The sequence below is a fragment of the Plutella xylostella genome, chromosome 31 (assembly GCF_932276165.1).
Source record: "Plutella xylostella chromosome 31, ilPluXylo3.1, whole genome shotgun sequence".
NCBI classification, from domain to species: domain Eukaryota; kingdom Metazoa; phylum Arthropoda; class Insecta; order Lepidoptera; family Plutellidae; genus Plutella; species Plutella xylostella.
The window spans coordinates 3,718,810-3,732,582 of record NC_064011.1 but is presented as its reverse complement, the minus strand read 5'-3'; the positions used below and the strand labels follow the sequence as shown (position 1 = coordinate 3,732,582).

The 13,773-nt window shown below is 37.7% G+C and overlaps 2 protein-coding genes across 2 annotated transcripts; both read right to left on the bottom strand.

Annotated features, from left to right (window-relative positions):
* Positions 1 to 1,693: 1,693 nt before the first annotated feature.
* Positions 1,694 to 8,419, bottom strand: LOC105392752 (trypsin). The gene is made up of 4 exons (XM_011564427.3): positions 8,262 to 8,419; positions 7,569 to 7,758; positions 4,299 to 4,560; positions 1,694 to 2,054 (listed from the first exon to the last, which is right to left on the bottom strand). The coding sequence occupies exons 1-4, from the start codon at positions 8,338 to 8,340 to the stop codon at positions 1,725 to 1,727; spliced, it is 861 nt and encodes a 286-aa protein (XP_011562729.3). The 5' UTR covers positions 8,341 to 8,419; the 3' UTR covers positions 1,694 to 1,724.
* A 258-nt stretch (positions 8,420 to 8,677) lies between these two features.
* LOC105392753 (trypsin, alkaline A) lies at positions 8,678 to 12,276 on the bottom strand. The gene is made up of 5 exons (XM_038114556.2): positions 11,891 to 12,276; positions 11,192 to 11,396; positions 10,588 to 10,837; positions 9,426 to 9,566; positions 8,678 to 8,869 (listed from the first exon to the last, which is right to left on the bottom strand). The coding sequence occupies exons 1-5, from the start codon at positions 11,928 to 11,930 to the stop codon at positions 8,714 to 8,716; spliced, it is 792 nt and encodes a 263-aa protein (XP_037970484.2). The 5' UTR covers positions 11,931 to 12,276; the 3' UTR covers positions 8,678 to 8,713.
* Positions 12,277 to 13,773: the final 1,497 nt, after the last annotated feature.

Genomic DNA, 13,773 nt, shown 5'->3' with positions numbered 1-13,773 from the left:
GACAGACAGACAGACACAGTTACTTTCGCATTTATAATATTAGTTAGGATTAGGATTAGGATTAGGATTAGGATTAGGATTAGGATGGTCAGCCATATTTAATAAAAGCATAGAATAACGAGTACTAGTAGTACTTGATTAAAAGTGTGTGTTTTAAAATGTACCTATAGGACCTTCATCTTTGCAGTTAAAAATTAGTATAATTATGGTACATTCTTATATGTATTTACATTAAACTTTATTTCATATGGAATCCTTAGGTCGAGTTACATATAAATTTGATGAATAAAAGTGGGCGTAACTGTGTCCCCTGTGTGACACAACCGTGTATTGACGTGAGTAATTTGTTGATTTTTTTGCTGCATTGATTAATTTAATCATTAATTTAATCATTTTATGTGGATTGTGTTGTAAATTTATTGTATTTTATTATATTTTTGATCTGGTGCATGAATTTTAATGAGTGTTTTTATAATTTAACTGTAATTTTAATTTCAATGTCACTCTATGGATTTTATTATCTGAATTAAAAATATTTTATTTTTTATTTTTATTTATTTTTATTGCGATTCTATAAAGCTAATTATCAAAACTCGATTCTGAATCCGGAGTGAGTTTTCAAATTGGCATTCTGCAATTTCCGTAGACACATCGAATTTCGAGATTTTGACAAATAATGTATGAGATGACATAATAATATAATGTCATTACTGTTCGAACGTGAAGTGAAAAGGTGAAGGGAGAATGAAGATCGAAGTGAGATGTGAAGTGAAGCCTGATTTTACAGAATCGCAATGCTGAATAAGTAAGGTGTTGGTAAATACATAAAGTATGATTGATTTAAGTACTCAGTACCATAAACATTGACTACCTACAAAAAATGAAACGGAGCTATAACACGAGTATTGTTTTTGAAAGATTTTTAAAATATGAATTAATAGGGTTAAGAATTTATCGGTTATGTTAAGTATTGCCTCGCTGCGCTCGGCTCACCAAGCTTTAGGGAATGCAGGGTTGACATGACTGTATGGCCTCGCTTTTCTATGCTGTTCTTACTTATTTAAATCTGTTATTTGGAATCTCACCTGTCGAGTTGTATATATAATTTCATTTGACATGAATTTATATGGTTAGCAGATATAAATCAGTTTAAAATTTAATTGTAGATGCTTTTGATTAAGTATATTAAAAGATATCACGAAAATGGTGATACCCATTTTTTTTTGGGTTCAACTTTTTAAGACTCAATCCTTACCGAATTACAGACGTACAACATCGTATTATCGTCAAAACGTCTCAATGTTTTCTTGGAATTCGGTATGTTAAGTAATTTTATGGTGAGTGTTTTTATAATTTTAAATCGAAGTATAACAATGCATGAAATTTCAATTAATAAGTGTGTTATCAATGATACTGTGTCAAGAAATATAAAATTGTATGTTTGTACTTATTTTCCTACATATTACAAATTTTTCATCAATTAGTGATAGTTACAAAAGCTTAATTTTCTTATTTACTTACTAAAGTACTTTTAAATAATGTTGTGATTTACCTCTGAATACGGACGCGTTATCTTACCTAATTACCTACCTAATAATAAATATGTTTAGATTTTCTATGTAACAACGCAAATCTATGCTATGATATATTATTAAGCTTCCCTTTCTAAAGTGTTAAAACGAAAACAAAAAGGTTTCAATCAGAACCATTTATTCAAGAGTATTTCAGACGACATTGCTCAAAATCCACCTGGTGAAGGCGGAGACCTTGACGAAGACCCCTGGTTGCACGGGGTTCCCACAAGGCTGTGGACCCCACGACGTCACTCCCACCAGAACATCAGTGCCTCTGTCAGCGTAGTAGACTGGGCCGCCCGAGTCCCCAGCACAGGCATCCTTGTCCCCCACCCCTTGGCTGCCAGCACAGATCATGTTGTCAGTCACCACTTCTTCCCCTTCGTAGATCATTTTGCATTCTTCCGTGTTTTCGGTGAAGAGGGTGACCTCTTGCAGGGTTGATGCGTAGTTGCCTGACGAGCTTTCGAGGGAATCACCCTGTAAGGAGATGGGGATTATTGTGCATGGACTTATAGGTTAGCAACTCCACTCACACATCTAATTTGTCAAACGTTTGGGGCATATTAAATGTACCATGTACAGATACACCTGGGGCACAGTCACCGACATTTAGTGCCAATTTCTCCATTCTCGGTTAGAGCATAACCAGGGAGTAGTGGTTAACTTTTGACACAATACATACGTCATGAATTTTATATGGAGATGACGTTTAATTTATAAATCAATCCCTGTGAGATATTGGCACTTAATCTGTCTCACTAAGACCTGGTTTCTCATGATTCTGTTAGTTACAGTCTCAATAACGGATTTGCTGACGACGCGTTTAAGGATTATTACCCTTGTTAACTGGATGAGTCCCACGACGAAAATCTAACAGACCATTCATAAATCCAGCATTATGTGTATCATTCACTCATTTCCCTCACACTTCACTCAATATTCTGTCATATTCATTGAAATTTGTAGTCTATGTCTCTGTGATTTCAAACAACCTCAAACAACCAAACTTTTTGGTTTTGAGGTTGCCATGGTTACTATTTCTACCGAGGTTGTTTTTTGACATCCGTCATTGAAAATAATATTATTACGCCATGCCCTTTGAAAAACAATACAACGAACAAGATGGAGTGTCAGTGCAAAAGAAACTTCTGGGGAAATAACATATCAATTTCTAAGTAAGGTCTTATTTTAAAATGGGTAGCAATAAAACGAGTGACTGTAAATTACAGTTCTAAGTGTCAAAATTAATTAATTTGGGTTATAGAATTACTAAGTGAGCGACTGACTGCGAGTGACGAGAAATCAACAGAACAGCAACTTACAAACATTAATTTGAGTTACTTAAAATACAAAATGAGCAGCTTCATAATATTTGTGCGACCTAATATTTGTTTGAGTGTCAACGTTACGTCCTGCATTTTTTTCAATATTTGGCAAATGTATTTTTTATACTGAGCGGCATTTTATCTTAAATGAAGTGTTTCGAATACAAAAACCACTTTGAAAAATACACTAATGAGCAGATGATACTCTGCGTATAATGAGCTCACATTTAAAAAATAAAAATAATATGAAATAACTATTTGAAGAAACACTATTCTATTAACTAGTTGAGAAATTTTATTATTGAAATATAAGGGTAATTAAATAAAACAATGTACTCCGTAAAATTAAAGTAATATGCATGCATTTATTTCAATCAAATGAACAAAAAATAAAATAAGACGCTTCAGTCAACTAAAAAAAACTTCTTATTAATAGTAAGAAACATTGATAGGTATGAGGAGCCCTACTACAACTCACAAGACTGCAACGATTCGTCGCTTAATATTGAAGTTGCCCTCTCTGTATTTCCAGTCGCTCACTTAGTAATTCCAGTCGCTCACTTAGTAATTAAGTCGCTCGGATAAAATTTTAATATCTGAAATGGATATATCACAATCCACTTTTTGTAAGCTCGTTCTGGATTTTATTATAAATCAATATTCGTCGTCAGTTTAGTTAATTTTTCGCTTACTCAAATTCATACCGCTCAAGTTATTAAAACAATATGTCATCATCAGTCGCAAAGTTTTTTTTTGTTCGCTCGTTTTATAATTCCCCTTTTAAAATATTTTGTTAGAAGATTTTTCACTTAATTCAATAGTTCTCATTAATTCATTAGGTTTAACTTCTTGAATCTACCTATGTGGTCTAGTGGTAGAAGCTCAGCTTCATCACCCAGGGATCCCGGGTTCGATTTCCTAGTTCGTATATTGTTTATCAAAGGCTCTGTTCATTTTTCCATCTTGAATCTTGACAGAATGAGTGACAAGTAAACAACCCGTTGCCTGGTTACCGGTCTTAACCAAGTCTTAGCGGAACCCCACAGCAGCAATCAAGTTTATCACCCGATCAAGGGAGTTAACCCCGTGATTTAGCATGGTGGGACACTCACTAACCTTAACGGTCGGTCCAACATGTAACCAAACCGAGGTATTTTTAACCTAACCGAATGGTGTGAAATTAGGCCTAATCCTTAGACCACGATGACAAACGCTTATTATGTACCCTTGTTACAACTACCGAACAGAGTGTCGGGATTGTATCCTCAGCCGATCCACGACCAATGAACGGCTAGTAAGCGAGAGAGAACGAGTGCTCGGCTGAGGATACTGTCTCGGCCACTGCTCTCCCCGATAGGTGTAATCAGAGTTTTACATACAAAAAAGCTAAACTTACCACAGTATCGCCCCATCCAACAACCTGGACCGCAGAGTCATCAGGCACTTCAGTGCCAAAGGCGTAGATGGCGGCTGGCCTCACAGCATCAGACCAGGTCAGTGGCCTCTCAAGTTCCACTAGAGCGAGGTCCGAGTCGTGCGGGGCGGCGACGCCGTAGCCGGGGTGGACTATGAAGGACTTGAGGTGGACAACCTGCCCGCCCTCCCCACGGAGGCTCGAGCCGGCCCGGATGCGGCTTCTTTCGATGCCGACGAAGAAGCTGTGGTGGAAAGGGCAATATGAAAATGGAATTCTGAACATGTTTTTAACTTTAATACTTTATATTTAAGGAAATTGAAGCAGGGATCTTTTATTACTTCTAGAAGTAAGATTAGAACATCGACATCACATCGTTTTGGAATTTAGAGTATCTATTCTATGTAGCTGCTACTCCAATCTCTAGCTCTTTGAAAGCTCGGGAATCATATCATTGTTCCAGAATAATAAATATCACGATGACTCTTGCTAGCCTTTCTAAACTGACAGTTCTGTTCCTTCTATACATTCTGGGGTACTTATCTAACTTTTTGGTCCAAAAATAATCCTGCAACATTGCCACCACAGACACATTAGCAATTAACAATCCATAAGCAGCTCAGATAAGCAGCGTCGCTCGCTTGTCAAACACCTGTCAGATCCATATATAGTGCGTCAAACTTATCTGTTCCGGTGAGAGCGAACTAAATTGATCCATATCTCATTATTTACTAATGAATTACTTATATATTGATATAGATTAGATGGGTTTATTGAAACCACAAGAGCGAATTACCACTACTGGCAAACTTAAAATCTTATGGAATGAAGAAATAGGGTAAAACTGCCAGTTATTGGCCAACTAAGCGGATTGGCCACTTCAAAGCTGAATTATTTCATACAGATTAAACCAAAATTGACAGATGGTGTATGAATGTAATCTAGAAAAGCTACTTTTGCGTCACAGTAAATCAATAATTTATTTAGAAAACTATAACCGATAAAAAAATATAGGTTATTGCAAACCTGTGTAAAATTGCAGTTATTGGCCAAAAAAATCACTTACCGGCCATCCATAGGCTGGTTATTGGCCACAGGAAATAATTTTATAAAAAAGCTTTTAACCTGTAAAAAATAGAAATTAATGTTGTCTCACTTAATAAAAACTTTATTAAAATCAGTTGCAGAATAATATTAACCACGGCTAAACTTCAAAAACAAAAAAAAAACAATCAACTTTCTAAGAATAAAATACTAGCAATATAACATTTACAATTACATGTTTTTTGTATACATAATTACTGAAATTGAAATATAATTACTTAATAAACACCGTTACTGCGTACTTTACATACAACCAATCAAGCAAAGCAAGATCTACCGACGCTGTAAGTGTATATTTTATTCATCGTCATAGAATCATCATCAGCCAATACTCATCCACTGCTGGTCATAGGCCTATCCCAAACATAACACTCGGTCCTCGTCCTCGGCCTTCCTCATCCAGCCACTACCAGCTACCCGCCTAAGATCGTCGGTCCAGCGGGCAGGAGGGCTCGTCTAACCCGACGGTTATCGGTTCTTCGGCAGAATCGGGAGATATGACTGCCATTTTATCTAAGCACATTTTGACAGCTATATGTCGGTAACCTAAGTTCTTTGACAGATAACCCTATTTCTGATATTATCTATCAGAGCAACCCCAAGCATATAGCTCTCTCCATAGCATGTGCACTTTAAATCGGTGCACCAGTCTGCACCATACGTCATCACTGTGCAGGATGCAGTGGTTGACTAGACTTTTGTCTTCAGGCTTTGAGGGATGCCTACAGGTTGGGAGGCAGCATTAAGGCCACTTAGCATCCAGCTGAGTTCCGGCAGACATTCTGCCATATTGACGATGTCGCTCGTCTGCGCAGCGGAGGTGTGACATGTGTCCGTTCCAGTCCAATGTCTTAAAGACATCTTCTAATGCATCGGTCTTCAGTTTCTGAGATATCACACCTCGCTGTCTCACTGCAACGAGGCCTTTGGATAGGTCTTTTCTTGTGGTCCTGTATTTTGACAGTCATAGTAGCAGCATTGTATAGACACCTCAACACCCCGATATAGCGACAGTCGATTTAGCATCTCTCCAAGGAGTCCAAAACTGCCCGTCTCGATGGAGACGAAGGCTTTCTTATAGTCCTCAAAGGCTAGACACAGAGGCTGATTATACTCTTCGGTCTTCTGTATAATCTGCCTTACTGTGTAGATCTATTGTACTAAAGTCTTTTCGAAACCCAGCTTGCTCTGGGGGCTGAAACTCGTCGAGCTTTTGGGCAAGACGGTTCGTCGATCGATATCATTCAATAAAATATTGTTGAATTTCTGAAAACTATTTTCTATTGTCTTAAGTCTTGTCATGTCTTTTATGAATTTGATGGCTTTATTTAAGTCATCTGAAGAATACTGTCTTCGTTTAGGTGGCATCCCGTTGCTGATGGTTTGCGCACTGTAACAAAATACATCGGTCGGATATTGGCCACTTCACCACTAAATACTGGCCACCTATGCCAGTAACTGAATTTAATAATTGATAAAAGTGCGTGATATTTTGCCACACGATACTACAACTTATAAATATTGTGAAAACAGTCGATTTTCATCTAAATAGAGTACTTGCATTTTTATTTAGTTATTGGCATAGGCGGCCAGTAACAGAAAATTTGCAATATATTGATTCAATTATTGGCCACATCCAAAAACTCACCTTCCCAAAGGTAATTGCATGAAACTATAATATATTAATAAAACTTACCATTAACACCATATAAATATGCTAAAGAAATTACTTAAATTACATTCAATCACCAATAATGTCAATTTTGAAGAAATGTGTTTCGTTAAGAAATACGTTACTCTGAAGCGTACACGCGGAAGTCCGACCGCCAACTGTCAGAAAAAGGCGGCATAGTATGGCGCTTTTTTTCATAGTGGCAAAAAATTGTACTAAAATCAAAGTCAGTTAGATAACAAAGTTCTATAAAAAAAACACAGATGGCAGGTGATGCCTCATTCCTTATTTTATGATTTTTAAGTTTATAGTGGCCAGTAACGAACGATGGCTAATAACTGGCAGTTTTACCCTATTACACATTTACGTGAGCTGTCACCGGAACAGATAAGTTTGTGGCACTGTATGTTTCATCAGATTTGACAAGCTTATTAATTGCTAGTGTTCGGTGGTGGTAGAAATAAGACAATACTAACGGCACAAAGCAGTGAGCAGCCGTCAAAAGCCAGCGTTCATTGAGGATGGTGGATCCGCAGATCAAGATCCACTCGTCATCGAGGAAGCTCTTCCACTCTATCTGGGCAGCACTCGGGTAGACGTGGATAGATGCGTTCTCTCCGCCGATGATGAAGTTGCTCGGAGGTTGGAACGCAGTCGCTGCCGTAGCTGAAAATTATGTAAACGGGTAGGGTTTTATCATGAAAACTTCAGCTTCTTGAGTCGACAGCGTTCAACAGATGGTTAGGGCTTTCAAATACCATTCTAAAGCATCAACTCGGTAAGGCTCGTGACTGTAAACTCGGCCCGTTGCAGTGGGCCGAGTTAATGGGAATCGACACGCAATCGCCTTGCCTCGGGACAAGTTCGGGTGGAAGGCGATACGGTGACGATCCGTTTACGTTACGTTTATAGATAGATAGATAGATAATTCTTTATTGCACACAAACACATAAAATACAATAGAATATGCACAACATAAACGGTACAAATGGCGGCCTTATTACTATGTGTAATTTCTTCCAGACTACCGTTCGTTTATTTGTGCCGTGATCTTAAACAGGGAATATATTTGTGTTCTACGCGATACGGCGCTCGCAAATGGGTATTATGATAGTACATGTAACACATGTAATTTAAAGCACATGCTTTAGTTAGATAAATAAACTCACCAGTTAGAAGAACGAATGCCCAAGTAATCAAAACCATTGCTGCTATCGTTTGTTTGCTACAAACAATACTAACTAACATACATTTACATTATTTATACAGTTTTAAAATTTTCTTATCACGGTATTCTTAGAAAATCTTATTACCATTGTTATTAATGTGCTATTGATCCATTTAATCAACATGTGTTTGAAAGGATACTAAAAAAGTGATAAAATATTCAGATTAGTAGCGATATCTACCAGTATACTAAATCCGCCATGTTTATTTACTGGAGATAGGTACCGAGATTTTCAGTGGTCTGAAAAGAAAATAGCTATCTTTTGATAACCCTGAACGCCCTACAGCCACGGTACGATCATATGAAATGATATATCTCACACCACTCCTCTACAATCAAAATGGAACGCAAATCAAATCCAATTCAAAAGATCAAAATTTATTCACGAGAATTTCAAACAGCATTCTTTTTGATCCAGTCAGCGAAGGCTGAGACCTTCGTGTAGACTCCCGGGTAAAAGGGGTCAGCACATACGATCCCCCAGGAGACCACTCCAACTAGGACTTTGTCGGAGTATAGAGGACCACCGGAGTCCCCCTGGCAGGAGTCCTAAGGATAGAATAGAATAAATTTATTCGATGAAAAATTTTACAATTTCGACATGTCACTGGCGTCCCATATGTTTGGAAAATGTTTTCATTGCACTTCACTGTATTTGTCGTTAGCGTCGTTAGTCATAATGTTTTCTCTATCACCATATCACAAAGGCTCAGTAACTGGAGAAGAAAATAGCGACAGAAACTCCTCCAGCATATTTTCAACTTTTTGCTTTTAGTTAACTAAAACAATTTTACTTTTTAACTACTTCATTTTTCCGACAGCCTTAGCTGAAGTGGACAATACCACACGTTTTTATAATGTAAGTAATCATATACTAAAATTAGCTATACAAAGCACGGTACCTAAGCACAGCGAAAAACGGGCATTGCCCTTTTTATATTTGTCTCTGTCGCACGCGCACAGTAATAGTGCCCTCACGCTCGCACAGTGACCTTCATAGAAAGCGGCAGATATTATGATTGGTTGTAGATGCAAAGGTCAACATTCGGTTTTCGTTGTGCTGACCGACCGGCCTTTACATAGTGTTGATTTTACAAACGTTTACCTTGCCTCCCACGTCGAGGATGCCAGCGCAGATCATGTTGTCATTGACCACGTATTGGTTGAGGAAGCGGCGAGCGCACTCCTCGTTGTTCACAGTGTACAGAGTTACGTGTTGGAGAGTGTCGGATACGATTCCTCCAGGCTGAGAATAGATAAGTTAAACTTTAGTAATTAACAATCATTAAGCAGAATCGCTCGACGCTTGTCAAATCTGATGGATATGTCAGATGTTTGACAGGCGAGCGACGCTGTATATGGATTGTTAATTGTTATTGTGTCGGTGGTGGTACGGTAGCAGATAGGTTTACAGTTAAAGCAATAGCAGATTGCGGAAGCCTCCAGACTTTATGAAGACTTCTTGATTATGATCAACAGCAAGTAATCGATTGGAAAGGGTCAGGACTCTATGTACGCTTTCCTAATCCACCACTATCAAAAACCATCGTGGGTGTTAATGTGGACGTCATTCTATTGCTCAAGCATCATCATCTAATTCACCTCTCATTGATTGGATTGCCTCAACACACATCTGCCTTTCCCATCCAGCCAATACCGGACACTTGACTAAGGTCATCAATCCAGTGAGTAGAACGGTGCCCCACTCTACAAAGAATAATAAATAATAATAATATAACATTCTTTAGTCGGTCGGTAACTCAAACAGATTTAGCATTGTCACCGAGCGGTGGTAGCTCAGTCGGGTGAACGCCCGCTTCTCAATCAAGAGATGCGGGTTCGAATCCCGGCGCTGACATGTACCAATGAGTTCTTTTAACTTAAGTACAATGTATACCATCGCTCTTACGGTGAAGGAAAACATCGTGAGGAAACCTGCATATCTAGATCTAGCACATCTAGATATGTGAACCCACCAACCCGCAGTGGACCAGCGTGGTGGGAAATGGTCCAAGTTTAGGAAGGCAGTTTAGACCTTGGGGATATGCACAAAGGTTCCACTCGAGAGAGCCAGGTGCAGGTACTTACACCCCCACAGAGAATAGAATAGAATAGAATTAGTCGGTCGGTAACTCAAACAGATTTAGCATTGTCACCGTGGTGAAAGGATTTGCCAGTCAGATTAGGGATAATATACAGTGTACACTGTTGATAAATCACTCAAGTTTGACTCACCATTTTTGCACCCATGAATATAATAAACTTACCTTTGTTCTACCCCAACCCGCGACCTGCACAGTAGAGTTATCAGCTAATTCAAAGCCTGCATTTGCAATATTAGCTGGCTGAACACTATCAGACCAATTTAGAGACTCCTTAAGTTCAAACAGTGCTATATCTGAGTCGTCTTGAGCTGTTTTCGTGTAATTCGGGTGAACCAGGACAGACTTGATGTCGATAGTATAGCCACCAGCATAGAGGTTGGTTGAACCAGCACGGACGCGAAGGCTGTTGATTCTATGGAAAAAAACACATTTGAGCTTCAGGCTACTTAATCTGCTGGGTGAAGTGGAAGTGCTGCTAATGAAGAATGAATCAACAAAATGTATCACTGAGAATGAGAGCAAAGAAAAAGTTGCACTTAAAAATACCGACCCCTTTATAAAATGTTAACACAATATTTACGTTTATATACTCACGAGCAATGAAAAAGTTCCAGTAACAATTGCACCAAATTTAGGAGAAATTTAGTGATTATCTCAGAAGAACTCTTCATTGCTCATGAGTGAAGGTATTGTATACCCAACAGAGGACTTAAGAGGGCTGATGCTTGATGATGTTGATGACAAGTATATTACGACATATACTCACGGTGTCGCACAGTGGGCAGCGCTGATGACCCAGCGGTCAGAGTAGACGGTGGCTGCGCATAACAACTTCCATCTATTGTTGGAAAGGAGCCGTTCCACTTGCACTATACTCGGGTAAGTCTTGATACTTGTTGGCTCGCCACCGACGATTTCGGTTATGAATTGAGATTGGCTCAAGTTTTTAGCAGAATCTGAGGCTGCTGCACCTGGTAAAAACAACGAATACAAAACATCTTTATTGATAGCCAAAAGAAATACTTATTACATTTACTCTAACCCCTACACTAGGATTCCCTGTGTCTGTGTCTCTTTCGTCTTATGCTGTACACAAAATATAATTAAACTAAATTTAGTTTGACGACCTGGATAAATTTGATAGTAACTGGGCTAAGTATTTCTTTGGGCTGAGGTTGCACAGGATCGAAGGGTGCGGAAGGAAAAAGGCCTTTACCCAGCAGTGGGAAACCAAATAGGCTATAAAAAAAATTGTAGGTATATAGGTAGGTGTGCTAGTTTCATATCAAACTTAATTAGAAAGATCATAAGGAAGAACTGGTGACAAGTGAAAAGTCGCATTTGTAGGAGACGACGTGTCGAACACGCCGGCAACGACAAGACATGGCGAAAAAAAAAACAATTTTGAAATCATTTTGTTTTTTGGCGCCCTGGGATCTCTAGCAGTTTCTTGAAGTAAACTTACCAGCAAAAATAAGAGGAACCAAATAAATGAAAACCATCATCGTATTAAAAAAAGAACTGTTTCTTTACTTCCGATGACTAACAACAGTTTAAACTACCATCCATTCAACGCAGCAGTTTTGACATGGAAAGTGTGTTATCGATTTTTCATGCATGATGTAGGTAATAATGAGCCATTAAATTATAGGTACATGATTTTCTAAGATTACATTAATTGGTACTTAACTGCTAAATTATTTTTCTGAAAAGAACTTGGCTTCATAAATAAGTTCCAGCTACACTCTTTCCATTTTATCCTAAGCTAAAAGCTGAATTTTCTTAGAGCCTAAAGGATTAGAATAGAATAGAATAGAATACTCTTTATTTTGCACCATTAAAGACAACATTACAATTCACAACTTATACAGGTGTTGCAAAATTGGTATACTAAGCCGAAAGCTACATGTGCAGGATGGTATATCTAAGCCCGAAACTGAAATCAGAATTTCAAAATTCGCGAAAAAAAAAATTCATTCTCCATAGTAAAAAAGTCATGTGACCAACTAAGTTTCTAAATGAAAAATGTTTTTTTTTCGCGAATTTTGAAATTCTGATTTCAGTTTCGGGCTTAGATATAACATGCTGCACATGTAGGTTTCGGCTTAGTATACTTACCAATTTTGCAACACCCTGTATAAGTATAAAATAGTACAAAAAGGCGGCCTTATTGCTTAAAGCAGTCTCTACCAGACAACCTTTGGATGGAAGAGGCAATTTTAACATAATTAATGGGAGTAGAGGTGCAAGGTATATACTACTTAAACAGTACATAGACTATACATATAAATTAATCAAACCTTCCTCCTGAACTATACTTTGACGGTCGAATGGCGTAGTGGTTAGTGGCCCTGACTGCTAAGCCGAAGGTCCCGGGTTCGATTCCCGGCTGGGGCAGATATTTGTTTAACGACAAATATTTGTACTCGGGTCTTGGGTGTTGATATTTATATTTAATATGTATCTATCTATGTATTTGTGTAGATATATCAGCTGTCCGATACCCATAACACAGGCTCTGCCTAGCTTGGGGTCGGATGGCCGTGTGTGAGATGTCCCCACATATATTATTATATATGATATGACATATATTACTTACTTTTGTTCTATAAAATATGTAAACACGTGAAAAACATAGAATTCCATACTGAATTTCCCATCGTTCACATTCGTATATTTTTCACGAATATAAAAAGTTATTTTAAAAGAAAGAAAGAAAGAAAACGTTTATTCAGTGCACTGCACACACACACCAAATATGTACAAACAGAAAGAAAATTAAATAATAAAAGTACACAAAAAATTAAAATGAAAACAAGGTAGGTACAGTAAAAGTACAAGGTCCTGAAAACGGAAGTGGGTCCTAACTAACTGTTATAGTCCGTATTTAATCGATCTATTATATTTATTAAAGGCAAAGGCATTTTATTTTAAGAATGTACTTACCTACCTATGTAAATTTAAGTTTTGCTAAAACTTTTTAAAATTATTTACTAATTTACTGCTTTTTAGCTCACATTAATCTGTCACGTAACATTAACCGTAACTGTACAATTTCTGAAACTCAAATCCTGTGTTAGAAACTTATTAAATTAATTACATAATATTTTACAAGATTACGTAGCTTAGGTACTTACCACACACTTTGCGAGACAGACACTTATCGCGTATTTGTTTTGACAACGATTTTCGGATTAAAATTGTATTGAATTTGACACTAATTTGTACGTAAATTTTGGTTCGTTTTGGCTTCGCGATAGGCCCGCAGGCCCTGACTAACTACTCGTATGTATAGAATAAGTAGTCAATTCTCATATCACTAGATAATCTCTCGTATTTTATGATTAT

What these genes read in the sequence shown, in the direction of transcription:
- LOC105392752 (XM_011564427.3), bottom strand. Translation starts at nt 8,340, where the DNA reads ATGTTAGTTAGTATTGTTTGTAGCAAACAAACGATAGCAGCAATGGTT. An exon ending in GGCATTCGTTCTTCTAACTG is followed by an intron (nt 7,759 to 8,261) that starts GTGAGTTTATTT and finishes CATAATTTTCAG; the next exon opens with CTACGGCAGCGACTGCGTTC. An exon ending in TTGGATGGGGCGATACTGTG is followed by an intron (nt 2,055 to 4,298) that starts GTAAGTTTAGCT and finishes ATCTCCTTACAG; the next exon opens with GGTGATTCCCTCGAAAGCTC.
- LOC105392753 (XM_038114556.2), bottom strand. Translation starts at nt 11,930, where the DNA reads ATGATGGTTTTCATTTATTTGGTTCCTCTTATTTTTGCTG. An exon ending in GGTTCCTCTTATTTTTGCTG is followed by an intron (nt 11,397 to 11,890) that starts GTAAGTTTACTT and finishes TGTTTTTACCAG; the next exon opens with GTGCAGCAGCCTCAGATTCT. An exon ending in GCTGCCCACTGTGCGACACC is followed by an intron (nt 10,838 to 11,191) that starts GTGAGTATATGT and finishes TTTTTTCCATAG; the next exon opens with AATCAACAGCCTTCGCGTCC.